Genomic DNA, 14,209 nt, shown 5'->3' on the forward strand with positions numbered 1-14,209 from the left:
GCTTTTCTCTCTCCAGAGAGCTGTGATTACTTTTACAAGATTTTTGGCCCAAACGCAAAATCTCTTCAAGCTGAAACCCCGTCTGCACTGAGCTTCAGCTACAGATCGGGGGGCGGGAGGAGGGAGACTGAGGGGCTGGTGTACTTGTTCTCAGGTGAGGGTGTCAGCCTCTGGATGAAAGCCGTGGCCTTCCCCCGGGGGTGAAGGTTCCAGGCAGCCAGGCCCCAAGACATGGTCTGTGTACCTGAGTTTCCTGACCTTCCTTCCATGGCTCAGCCCTGATGGAAGGCTGTGATGCTGAGAGGCTCATGCCGTCCAGGGTGCTGTGTGTGAGGGCGGTGGGAGCTCGGTGAGGCCAGGAGCCTGAGGAGGTCTGGGTGGGGGGTGTCCCACAGGGATACAGAAAGGTCCCTGGATCCGCTTATTCTCCCAGAACCTAGTTATCCTGAAGTCCTGCTCCCACCTGTACGATAGCCTCCCTCAACCTGTGTTTGTAAGTGACAATGGTCTTCTGGATGAACCATGTTAAACCAAGCTGCAGTTTTTCTGGTGATGGGAGTCACCCCAAGCATCAGGGAGACTGTGGCACAGGAGGACCTTGGGGTGGCCCCTGGGGAGGTAGGGCGGGCTCCAGGTGCTGGCCGGCCTGTGGCAATCCCCCACCAGCACCCGCCTCCCGCCTGTGCACACCATTCTCCCGCACCCACTCTTAAGGGCAGTTCGAATGCCCTTGATTCCCTTAGCTGTTCAAGGATTTCATCTCAATACAACAACTTCCCTCAGCACTAGTCATTTCTTGATGGGCTCAGAAGGGCTCCCCCCAGGCCCAGAGTGGGGGTCTTCCCCATGGAGGAGCACTGCTGGGGAAGAGTTGGAGCAGCTGGGCCTGAGGCCCTGCACACATGGTTGTGGTGTGTTAATGCCTCAGACTTCCAGTGTTTATGACTGAGCAGAAGTACAGCTTGCTATAGAATCATCATAAGGAATTCCCTCTTGGCTCTGGAAGAAGGGACTATGCAGGGAATCTGGGAAGGTTTGGTCCTATATTACAAGGTGCTGGGACAGTCAACTCAGGCTCAGGAACCCTCCACTAACTGAAGTGCATCAGGCCCTGAGGTGTGGATGGGAGAGTGGGGAGCCTGTGGGGCAGAGATCACATGGTAACTCTCCATAATTTCTCGATTTTGCAGTTTTGAAACTAAAACTGCTCTAAAAATAAAGTTTATTAATTAACTTTAAAAAGTTGTCAGGAAAGGACAATCTACAGTAGGTCAGATATGATTAATAACTATTATCAACACTGCATTGTTAACAAGAATACAATGTTTTTATAAGATACTTATGAGTAAAGAACATGAATAGTATACATCTAATTTTTTAATACTCCATATACAATCAACATGTTTTGATCAATAGTGTAAACCATATAAAACAGAATCTTCCTTTCCATTTGTACAAATATTGATTTCATCACGGGAAAACTTTATAATGTTAAAATGTACCATATATTAGAGGCTATAAAGCTAATTGCTTGCTTGTTTTAAAAATGGAATTACTGCTGCCTGAGGCTACTTGATTACATCATCACCTCTAATATGTCATCAGATCCACAGTACATCTTCCTTTCCAAAATTTCATATCATACAGCAAGATTACTTTGTAGCCAAAGTAAGTCAAAAGGATTTCTTTAAGAAAAATATAAGTAAATGCACCTAAAAATGCACAGTTTCATCTACCAGGGGATAGAGTAGGGATTCTTAGTACTTCTGCTGGCAATTCAGATAGGAATTTGTAACCTCAGAGGGCATACTGTGCTTGTGGAAGAGAAAATAACACTAGTTATTGCTTCAGTTTTTATCCTATATATTTATCAGTTCAGTTCAGTTCAGTCGCACAGTCGTGTCTGACTCTTTGTGACCCCATGGATCACAGCACGCCAGGCCTCCCTGTCCATCACCAACTCCCGGAGTTCACCCAAACTCATGTCCATCGAGTCGGTGATGCCATCCAGCCATCTCATCCTCTGTCGTCCCCTTCTCCTCCTGCCCCCAATCCCTCCCAGCATCAGAGTCTTTTCCAATGAGTCAACTCTTTGCATGAGGTGGCCAAAGTACTGGAGCTTCAGCTTTAGCATCATTCCTTCCAAAGAAATCCCAGGGCTGATCTCCTTCAGAATGGTCTGGTTGGATCTCCTTGCAGTCCAAGGGACTCTCGAGTCTTCTCCAACACCACAGTTCAAAAGCATCAATTCTTCAGTGCTCAGCTTTCTTCACAGTCATATATATAAAGCATTTAGCAGGAATCCTCTTGTTGGCTTTTGTTTTGTAAGCACCGTCCAACCACACATGCAGTGTCCTTGCTGTATCCCTTTGTGACTGAGTCCACGTCTCCTTTCTCCCTGGGCAGTGATGGCTGCGCAGTGGCCGGAGGCAGGGCAGCCACTGGTTGACAAGTAGCAAGGATGCTTGCTATCCATCTGCCTTTGACAGAGGACATGGAAGAAGGGGTCTGCTTTACATTTCATCGATGGGTTAGGCCCTCTCCCCATCCATTCAGGGTCCTGACCCACAGCAACGGATGCTGGGGTCTTCGTGCTTAGAGTTCGCCCAATGCTGACGTACCTACACGTGGAGAATCTACCTGCAAGTCCACACACCTGTGGCAAATCCCTAGGCTGGTGGTTCTCAGCTTTGGCTGTACCTCAGAATGATTTTAGGAGCTTTACAAAGTATAAATCCTGGGTTTCACTCACCTGAGGCACTGTTGGGCCTCAAGATTTTCAAAAAGCTCCGCTTCCCCCACTGCCATGATGTCACTGTGCAGCCTGAGATAAAAACCCCATTGCTAGGATGGCTATGCTTAGTTTGGAAGACTGCTGGTGGTGGTCATCAAACATGCTAAACATTAGGGCTCTGCAGGTATTTCTAGTCTATATTGTAAATATATATCAATTGTAAACATAATCTACATCAGTCAGATTGGTATATATAAACCAACAGAGAGCTCTGCTATTATTTTTCTTACATTTTCAGAGTCCCATCGGCAGATGAGTGGTATACAGCATGAAGCTGATGTTGTCTATTAACTGTAATAGATGGTGGTTCTTTCCCACTGAATTGCCCCAGAGTCAAATGAACCTGATTCAGACAAAGAAACTAAATGTAATCGTATCCTTTTCTCATTTTATAAATATAAAAATGATTCTCCTCTTCATCAGGACAACAACCTAGCCCAGTTCTGAAATGACATTGTGCTTTTTTACGAGACAGACATTTCTCTTGTTTCAGTTAAATCCCTTTAAACAACAATGAAAACTGTTAAATGTTACAACTGTTTAAACAACAATCTCGGTTTCAAATTTTGATTTTCTTGCAGTCTTCCCAAAGTAAACTATTTCCTTTAGCAGAAAAATGAGTTTTCCTAAAAATATACCTTACAAAGCTCAGTGCTCTAAAAAGTTACAAAAATAGACTTACATTTAAAAATCATGTTGGAATGTGTGTTTTATAGCACAAAAATGTGTGCCCCTGATATGGCTGATAAGACTAGAGGCAAGAGACTCTATTCAGTAAGGTTTTATAGCCCCAGCAAGGAAAACAAAGGAAAAAAAAAATGTGCCTGTCACCAAGTAATAAATGCGGAACAGACACTAAGGGCAACTTCAAGCACTGTCACTGAGGTGAGCAGCTCATTCCCTGTAGCAGAAGATGGGTGTTTTAAACCAACTTCTTAGCAAAGAAACTGTCTAGGGCTTTCTCAAGGCTCAGATTTGGGGTATCTGCCACTTTTGGCATGAGTTAGCTGCTGGTGGCAAGGAATTAGAGGCTTTGGAATGGCCAGCAGCAGCCGAGGCTCCAGGCACACCAGGGATGGCGGTCATTCTGGCACTGCCGTGGGAACCTCTTCCACACACACAGTCTGATTCTGCCCTAATCGGGGGCACAGTGTCGATGCATAGGCTAGTCCAGGGGAAGGTGACCTGAGAGATGAGGGTTCCCACTCTGGTTGTCCATTAGAGCCACACAGGGAGCCCCTGCAATTATGATTACACTGCTCCTTTTGAGCTTACAGTCAGTCCTGATGGGCAGCGCAGGTGAGCACGGTGAGTCACCACGGCCCGACAGCCTGTCCTGCACGAGTGCAGCCCCAGGCCTCGCCTAGCGTGCCACGAGTGGGAGGCTGTCAGCCCAGGCCTGAGTCTCCCTGAAGGACATTTTCTTTACATAGCTGTTGCCCAAATTTGGTGCCCATCAGAATCACCAGGGGAGCTCTGAGAAGCCCTGGCCCAGGCTGCAGCTGAGACAAATTCAGAGTCTTTTTGGTTGGGACCCAGGAGACACCCAAGGGCAGTCAGCCTGAGAACTGCTGCCTGTCTGCCTCGGCACTTCACGGTTCATGCATGTCTGCAGTTTTGACAGGGGAAGTCTGAAGCTCAAAATTAAGAACTTTCAACAAACCTCTAAGCCTTGCCATCAACTGGAATGTAATCTGCACCCTCCACTGTGCTCCCAGTTGTTAATCAGTGACAACCTGAACTCTGGGCAAATTTAGAGTTTGGAAGATTCATCTCTATCTTGAGGTAACAGAACTATTTTTCATAGTGTGAGACAACAGGGCCTCCTTAAAGATTCTGTGATAAGATGTATGTATGGCGCACTGGACAGCTGACTCTAGAACAGCCCAGGTTGGGGCCCTGACCCTCTGAGCAGTGGACTCGCCTGTAACTGTACACAGTTGGCTCTCCAGAGCTTTTGGTTCTTTAATCATGAATTCGGCTGACTGGTGCTCACGTGGCCTGTTGTGTCCTCTATTGAAGAAATCCATGTCTAAGTCGACCCACACCGTTCAAACTGATGAGGTTCAAGGGTCAGCTGTAAACAGCCTCTCACTCTTACTTTCCCTGACCTGTTTCTGAAGGCCTGGCTTGACTGGGCTGTGGGGAAATGCTCCAGGGACTGGCTGGGGAGGAAAACAGCAGAGAGGCTCTCCGTGGGGCCTCAGGGCTTTGTGTCAACGAGCAGAAACCAAAGGGGTGAGGGTTAAGCTTTGAGTGGCCCCTCAGAGCCCCGAGGTGTGAGAGCCCCTCTCCTGACTGTCCACAGTGCCCCCAGACCTGGATTCAGGCTCTGCTCTCTTAGGCTCTCAAGAGTCTACAGGCCCCCTGAACCTCCCTGGACAGACACAGTGAGAAAACTGGTGGAAATACAATGTCTAAGAAAATTTAGCGAGTAGATTTTGGAAACTGAAATACAAAATACAAAAAACAAAAACAAAAAACTTGAATCTCTCTACTATATTATGTTACAGTAAAATATTTCAAATTACAAAAATACTAAGCTCTTCCTGCTACAGTTGGACCAGGATGTTGTGGTGCTCCCTCCTCAACTGTCTCCTGACAAACTAGTGATAGCCGAATGTGGGTCATTCTAACTCTCAGTGCTGGATACATATCTGGCTAAAGCACTTATGTTCTGAGGTGAGTAAATAATGAGAGTGGTTTGCTGACAAGGACATAAAATTTCAGACCCTTAGAGACATTGTTTAATCTTTTCATGAACCATTTTTGACCCCTCAGTGGGGATGGACCGGAAGGGCACTTGGGGAACGTGCCAAGCCTAACCCCAGGCTTGAAGGGGCAGCGGAGGCTGTGGAGCTGCTTCAGGAGCGGCTTCTCTGGAGGACACTTTCACGGCCCGGCTCCCCCTGCTGCACTTTCCAATTCTTGCTGGCTGATGTCCTAGGGGTCCTCTGACCCGACTCCACGGCCCCTCCACACCAGGCGCCCATCACCCTGTGCCCTGCGCTGTCACCGAGCTGGGCTGACAAGTCTTGCCTGGCATCGCCATGTCATTTTCAGGTTAGTACTTGTTAGTCAATTTTCGTCGCTAAATTGTGAATTTTGTGGAATCAGGTATTATGATTTATTTTTTTATCTTTAATACCTATGCCAGGCTGGTAAGTTGTTAAAGTGTGGAACATGATGAAACTGAATATAGTTCATATTTCTATTGAGACAAAATTAAATACTTTGATAACAAAACTATGGGGCCCTGATCCACCTGAGTCACTAAATAACTTAAAAGCTAAAGGAAAATTGTGTGTGGGGGGGGAGTGGGGAGCTGAATAAAACCAGGGTTGAAAATACTGTCTGAAACACTTCTTGCTGGCTGAGATGGATCTTGACTAAGAGTGTTTACAACACTGTCTACAAAGAACTATGTAACATTCAGGGTTTGGGGACACAGATGAGAAAAAGCTTGTGTCATAAGTAGCGGGTCCTCCAATTACAGGGAGTTATTTTAAGGGGGGATTGTTTTCTCCTTCCCACATACCTGGAGATGTTATGAAGGCATTATCATCAACTTCAAAGTCAAATTTCGTATTTACCTGAATTTCATATGACACATAATGCTGTCTCTATTTCACCTGTGAAAGCGCCATAGTGGTGAGGCACTCCTGCACAGCTACCCGTGTGCCTGGACCCTGCAACTCACCAAGGGCAAGGAGGGATCTGGGCAGCTTCCCAGTGAGGAGCAAAGTGCCCTTTGAGTAAAAACCCTCGAAGTAAAATAATTAATTATCTTCTAGGAGTAGCCTAAACAAATTGTTTCGTGTGTGTGTCGGGGAGAGCGTTGGGGGAGCTAAAAGAGTTTCAAGAGCAGCATCACATATGCAGTCTTCAGACAGACACCTGTCCCCTGACCTCCAAAGACTTAATATATTTCCTCTAAGACTCAAATTTGGGGGATTTGTTCCTTTTTTGCACTATCATTCCATCTCAATTAAAGGCAATGGTCCGAATGTCGACGAATCACATATAAGCTGACCGTGGTTACTGTTTGGCTGTACAGGGAAAGCATACTGGGTTTCAAAACTATGGAATGGAAAATAAACAAGTCTAATACTTTTAATTAGAAAACACTGGTCACCCAAAGGAGAGAAAGTACCGTGGAGACATCCTAGGTAAGTGGAAGAAGTAAGTCTGAGGAAGAATTCTACTCCCTCTGTTTCTTCCTTGCTTAGGAAGAGTTCAAAGTGGCTTATTGTCTTGTACCTGCCTTGATCTGATATAGTACCAAAGTGGCTTGCTGAGGACTCAGAGGACTGGCTGGTTATTCAACTGTCTTGCAATAGAGAAGTCTCCAAGCAGAGCCAATGGAATCACGTGTTACCTGGAAGGCTGGTTCATGCGTCTCAGTCACAGTTGGGCCTGGGTCAACTCAGTACCACAGGTGCTATGAGCAAGCTTTTTCCTTATTAGAAAAGCTCATTAAAAGTAAAATCAGTGTCAATGAAAAAACCCCAGATGTTCCTAAGCAATAAAACTCCTTAAACATATTTAGTATTTTTCAAATATACCTCATTGAAAGGTGAACTTCTTCCCAAATGGACAACATTCATTCTGGATGCCTTTTGTGGAAGCCTCACAGTTTGAACACAAAGGAATGTCCCTGCAACTTTGCAAAGTGCATCTGAGTCAGGGGCACTTCTTGGTTGAAAGGTGGGTTGATCAGGGCAAATATGGACAAACCAGTCTGTGGGTCCAAGAGATAATGTCAGCATGGCAGTCAGGACTCAACAGCTGCCATGGCTTGGTCCTGGGGGCGGAAGGGGCTGGAAGTTTATGGCTGAGGTTGTCCTCCATGGTCAGGCCCCAGTAAAGTCACTGCCTGCTGGTGCTGCCCGCAGGTATTCTGCATTTTCAGCTGCAGGTCCCTTAAAGATGCCATTCGACTTGGCTTCCTTGGGAAAGAAGGCCTGCTGGTAGTCAGGGTTGTCTAGGCTAATTTGGTGACTGCCCTTCTGAGCCCAGAGGGCAGGGCCGTCGAGTACACCATTGATACAGGCAGGATGGGTGGTGTTGAGATACTCAGGGTTGTCCACGGCGTTGCTGCGTGAATTTTGGTACTGAGGGTCTCTGCCAGGAGCTGGATATAGAGGCTGATTGTGATAGACAGGGTTCTGGACAGAGCCTGCAGGTCTTTTGGGAACAGATTGGTTTACATATTCTGAAATTGAAAAGAAATCAAGTGTAATCAGCAAAGCATCATCCTCAACAGGATTTCACAGCTCTTTCTAAACCCTGTGACTATTCTTCAAAGAGGCGCTGGATGACAGAGGCAGGGAAGCCTGGGGAGAAGACTCTCTTGCTAAAATGAATTGTGTTCTTTTTGTACTGCTCAAAGAAACGTGCATGATTTTCTTTTGAAAGTTTAAAGTTTTCAGAGGACTGCTTTCCTTGAGATGTGTGTTTGTGCAGGTTGGCTGTCTGGGGACAGAGCTTAGATTAAGTAAATACAAGTTTCACAGGCCAGAAATGGAGCCAGGAGAGAGAACAGGGATCTAATCTGTCTCTCTCTCACACACACACACTCTCTCTCACACTCTCACGCACACTCTCTTTCTCACACTCTCTCTTACACACACACTCACACACTCTTTCTCTCACACACTCTCTCACACACACACTCTCTCACGCACACTCTCTCACACTCTCTCACACACACTCCCTCTCTCACACACACACACACACACTCTCACATTCTCACACACACTCTTTCTCACACACTCACACAGACTCTCTCACATACTCTCCTCACACACACACACACTCTTTCTCTCTCTCTCTCACACACACACTCTCACACACACTCTCTCTCACACACACACTCTCTCACACACTCTCTTTCTCTCACACACTCTCTCTCACACACACACACACTCTCTCTCACACTCTCTCACGCACACTCTCTTTCTCACACTCTCTCACACACGCTCTCTCCTACCCACTCTCTACTCTCTCACACACACACTCTCTCTCTCACACACTTTCTCTCACACACACTCTTTTTCACACTCTCACACACACACTCTCTCTCACACACTCTCTCTCTCTCACATACACACACCACACACTCTCTCTCTCAAGCACTCACACATGTAAATCTTTACTTTTGGCTTCAAATTCTAGAAAATCTGCAGAGTCCTTCTAAAGACAACCTGGACACGCCTGGACCCATGTGCATACTTGGTCGTTGTCTATTGACTGCCCTCCTTCTTCCTTCGTTTGGTCTGCACTCTCACCGTGGGCTCTTACCGCTGAACCAGCTTGAAGGGAGCAGCTGGCCCGGGCCAGGGCCTGAGGCCATGGAACAGGACCCACACGCCCCTCCGCCACCCCAACCCCAGCGAGCGGTACTCACCAGGTACTGGGAGGAAAGCGTCGTCCATGCTGTCCTCGGTGAGGGCACCAGTGGGGTCTGAACTGTAGCGCTGCAGGAAGCTTTCTTCCTTGAGAGGGTAGCTCTGTCAGGAGGAGATGAGGCAAGGTTAACTCCAGCCAGTGCTGCTCACTTCAGCAGGGATAAAGGTCACCTGAGAGCTTGCTATAATGCAGATTCTGATGCAGGAGATCTGGGAGAGGACCAGAGATGCTGCACTTCTAACCACTTTGCCCACAGGTGGTACCTCACTCCTGGCCCAGATCACAGGGCAAGTGGATGGCCCGGACCAGGGCTGTCCAGTAGGGCTTTTGGCAATGACAGATGTGCCCTGTAATGTGCGCTCTTCCATACGGTAGCTCCTTACCACATGTGTGAGGAACGGAATTTTAAATTTTATTTAACTTTAATTAATTAACATTTAAATTTAAGTAGCCACACATGGCTAGTGCATTCTTAAGTGTGGGTCTAATCAGGGCTTCACACATCAAGCATCAGCACCGCCTGGAAGGTGAGCTCACAGATGGCCAGCAGATCCTGTGGCAGTAGGTCTGGGGTGGGGACCTGACAGTCTGCATTTCTAACAAACTGCCAGGTCCAGGAACTGCACGATGCTACTGGTCCATGAATCACATCTTCAATAGCACTTTGACAAATAATAGCTAACTGCTGGCCACAGAGTAGGGATCAAGGGAGGAAGCAATACAGGAAGGAAATCGCAATTATTCAGGTTAAGGTGGGTACTTCTTATGTCTAATAGAGCTAGGGTACAGAGATGTTAGTTAATTCTGGTTTGCAGATGTTGATACCTACCCCACTTCTATCAACGCAAGTCACAGTGGGAGTGTTGCTGGAGGCACTCTGAAAAAGAATCACAGTGTTTATGATGCAGGCAGACACTCAACCATCTCCACTGAGAGCAGGAAGGGGCCTCAGGGAGAAGGGAGAAGGGTCTGATTTCATCTTGACGTATTAGCATAAGAAAACTAGGTTTAGTTCTGATTTAACTCTGTTCCTTAATGGACCAGAAAGATTATGATCCAGTTGTTGCAATGCAATAAAATAACTGGTACACTGAATTGATTCATTCTGATTTTAGCTTCACCACCTGGTTAAGTTTCACAAGATGGGTATTATTTTCCCTAGAACTCAATCTGTTCAAATAAAGAGGCAGAGCTTAAGAGTGAGTGACTTTGGTACCAGGGAGCTGAGGAGGGGTGTCCGAGAGGTGGTGGGGCTGTGGAAGAAGCCCTGCTGGGGGACGAGGTACTCATCAGCATCCACAACGTCCTCCATGTCCTCCTCATCCATCAGGGCGCGGTAAAAGTTGGAGTCCGTAGGGCTTGGCAAATGCATTCTCTCGTCCCCCTGGCACAGAGATTGTGAGACCATCAGAAAGGCCAGAGAGCTGCTGTCCCACTCCCTTGCTATCGAGGTGTGGTCTGTGGTCCGCAGGTGCCTGTATATTTGCCAGTTTAGCTCTAATAACCTGCCCCCTTCCCCTGCCAGTTCTCCAAAATACCGTTCCTCCTTCCTTCCCCCATTCCCCACCACTTGCCTGAAATGAAAACACTGAAAATTCCCCGATGTCCTAAAGTCCTCAAAGGAAATGCAGACAGCTCAGGAGTAACAGAGGTGCCGGAGGCACAGCCTTCACTGCCTGCTGTGCTCTGTGCAGTAAAAAAGCACTTTTGCTCTTCATCCCTGCTCCTGGCACAGAGCTCCTCAAAGTGAATGTCACTCAATCATGTTTGACTCTTTGTGACCCCATGGACTGTAGCCTGGCAGGCTCCTCTGTCCATGGTATTCTCCAGGCAAGGATACTGGAGTGGGTAGTTGTTCACTTCTCCAGGGGATCTTCCCAACCCAGGGATGGAAACCAGGTCTTCCGCACTGCAGAGCTCCTAAACCCCTGGAATTTCCTCAGTGTCTCTTATGTTAATGAGGAGATTTTGGGGAGCACCGAAAGGTGGGGGCTGGTGACCAGTAGAGCCACATGATTAGAATCCCATGTGAGGGTTAAAACTTTCAGTCTAAGGGCAGAGGGCCTGGGGGTCAATGATTTAATCATGCCTGTGTAATGAAGTCTCCATAAAAACCCAAAAGGATGAGATTCAGAGTCTTTCCGGGGTGGTGAGCACATGGAGATTTGGGGGAGAGCAGTGCACCAGAGAGCAGGGAAACCGTGCCCTTTCCCTATACCTCCCCTCTGTGTTTCTTCCATCTAGCCGCTCCTGCATTATATCCATTTATAATCAACAAGTGGTCTAGTGAGTAGAATGTTTCCTTGAGTTCTGGGAGCTGCTCTAGCAAATAAATGGAACCCAAGCAGAGAGGGAGTGAGAACCTCCAGTCTTTAGCTGGTAGGTCAGAAGCATCTGGACTTGGGACTGGCATCTGACGTGGAGGAGTATGGCCTCTGATGCTGTCCCAGGTGGACAGTGTCAGACTGCGCTGAATTGCAGGACACCAGCTGGTGCTGCGGAAGTGCTTGCCTGGGGGTGTGGGGACCCTCCTCCCAAAACACACACATTCCTGGAACTGCTTCAGGTGCTTTGCAATGCATTCTGCACTGATTATTTCACTGAATCTTTAAAACAGTTCCATGAGCTTGGTTTTGTCAATCTAAAGTGGAGAGTCAAGAATCTGAAGCCAGATTTGCCCCACACCAAAGCCCTGGTTCCCCAGAGACAGATATGAAGCTTTGGCTAAACGGACCATGAAGATGAGGGGGCGCCAAATGCGCAGCCTCACACAGTGGTGGACAGTTGGGGGCCCCATGGTGAGCTTGACTTAGTCCACCTTGGCCTGTGCTTGCTCTAATGCCTGAGGGTTTCTGGTGCAGCCTGGGAGGCAGGAAGCTGCATCGCCACGGTATTACAGGGATGTGTGACCTCACTAGCAGGGTCCTCCTGGGGAGGAGAGGGGGAGCGGACTGTACCTGGATGACAAGGTAGCGCTGTGGGTCTCGGGCCATCTTGGAGAATTCAAGGATCAACTCACGGAACTTTGGGCGACTGTCTGCATCTATCATCCAGCCTGGGGAAGGAAGGAGGGAAGTCAGTTCAGTTAGAACCCTTAAAGAACTGATAAAGATGGCATCCCTGAAAGTATTTATGGGGGGACTCTTTAAGACAAATAAATGAGGATGAGACCTAATCTTTGTGACAGGTTTTTCAGTCTTGGCAAGCAGGCACTGATTACCGTTCGAAGACCATGATGACATCACATATTTGAGTCAGAATGGCAATAACATGCTCTAATTTCCTGTGCCTCCCCTTCCAAGGGTCATTATGGTGTCATCATCTTAAGTGACCTGGCAGCTGTATGACAGGTTTCACTTTCTGTGAACTGCTCTGACTGTAGGGAGCCCTGGGTTTCAACTCTCCGTCAAGTCCTCACTTGACATTCAGCCTCATCCACATTCACTCAGCAGTCTAGTAAGTTGGAAACCAGATTTAGGGAAATGTAGGAACTTTCTTAAGAACCTCAGGGCTTGGGAATGCCATTCCCTGGCATTTCATTGCATCACACTCAGCAATCACACATGCACGTGACGGGATGCTCAATGCCTTCGTGTGGAGGATGCTCCTGTTGACCATACCACTGCATCTGATGACACAATGATCCAGGTCTAGATCAAACATGCTGGAGGAACAGCTGTTGGCTGGAAATCCTCATGACCCTGAGAGTTCATATTTATTTTCTATCAGCAGGATGTCAAGCTATTTTAGGCTAGGCTGCTATGTGACCTCAGACAAATCATGTGATCTCTCTGGATACAACCTAAAGCAAGGAAGTCACAACTGATTAGCTCTGTGGTCTAAAGTTCAGAAAGACTCAGTACTGACATGGATTTGGCTCTCTCACATTCCCTGGGCTGCTTTCTGTGTAAATTCTCATCATATGTGTCATTCTACCCCCAGAGCCTACTGAACTTGGGATTCTGACAGCATAGCAGTGTCACAATCAAGCCATCCACTCTTACTTGGATTACAATGTTTACCTGCTACACTGCAGAAGGCCTCACATAAATCCACTATCTGAAAGGTTTAAGTCAAAGCAGTAGTGTTGATTCTACTAATCTCATGTGGCTATTCACTGGTAGGCATTTAAAAACAGTCTCTCTGGTAACAGGCTTCAAAATGTGGGGCAGGTGTTTCACTGAGCAACTCAGAGAGAAGAGTATTTGGTATAACAGCTTCTGGGGGATTCTGACTCTACTTGTTTGCTTGAAAACATCAGCTCACAATGCTCAGTGTGACATTAGCTCACAGTGCTCAGCGCAGCAGGTAAGTGCTTCTGGTAAAGCGCCCTGAGAAGGGGCTGATGAATGTGCCTGCCTATAGGCTGTGATACAGTGTCTTAGGGAGCCTAAGACCTAGGGTGTGGCTCAGGGCAGCCCGGTGACAGGTCCCACTGGCCACTCACACTTGACCATGATCATGTAGACGTCGATGGTGCAGATGGGTGGCTGTGGGAGGCGCTCTCCTTTCTCCAGGACAGTCGAGATCTCACTCGCAGGGATTCCATCATAAGGCTTGGATCCAAAGGTCATCAACTCCCAAACAGTGACTCCTAAGAGGAAGAAGGGGTTGCTTTATGAGTCAATAATAATCACAGCATCTTGTCTTTAGTCATCATTGTTGACATACTGTTCCAATGTTTAAAAACCCCTGTTTCTGTGCCCTTGGGCAATTTGCTCGGTGCTGGAAGCCTCAGTTCAGCGTCTGTCTCATAGGATGGTTGTGAGATCAAACAAGATAACACAACTTCAAAGTTCAGACAATGCCAGGCAAATAGTAAGTAGCCAATAAATAGCAAACTTTAGTATTAACAGCAAAAGACACCACCTCTCTGAGACATGCCTGGTCTATGGAGCAGGAGTTACACAGTCAGATGTGTGCCCCAAGAGACTTAACTAACTATAAATTGTTTTTAAAGAATAAAAAAATTAGAGATAAAAACCTCTGTGTTTCTTTTGATAA

At 47.2% G+C, this 14,209-nt stretch overlaps 1 protein-coding gene across 1 annotated transcript in view; it reads right to left on the reverse strand.

The window, feature by feature from the left end:
- Positions 1,206-14,209, reverse strand: part of EGFR (epidermal growth factor receptor) — a 212,706-nt gene continuing 199,702 nt past the window's right edge. The window contains exons 23-28 of the mRNA XM_018067044.1: positions 13,653-13,799; positions 12,163-12,260; positions 10,422-10,589; positions 10,035-10,082; positions 9,204-9,306; positions 1,206-8,009 (exon numbers count right to left, since the gene is read on the reverse strand). Coding sequence (XP_017922533.1) covers positions 7,648-8,009; positions 9,204-9,306; positions 10,035-10,082; positions 10,422-10,589; positions 12,163-12,260; positions 13,653-13,799 — 926 coding nt within the window. The 3' untranslated portion in view covers positions 1,206-7,647. The remainder of the gene's footprint in view (positions 8,010-9,203; positions 9,307-10,034; positions 10,083-10,421; positions 10,590-12,162; positions 12,261-13,652; positions 13,800-14,209) is intronic.

This window comes from Capra hircus, chromosome 22, assembly GCF_001704415.2.
Source record: "Capra hircus breed San Clemente chromosome 22, ASM170441v1, whole genome shotgun sequence".
Classification (NCBI taxonomy): domain Eukaryota; kingdom Metazoa; phylum Chordata; class Mammalia; order Artiodactyla; family Bovidae; genus Capra; species Capra hircus.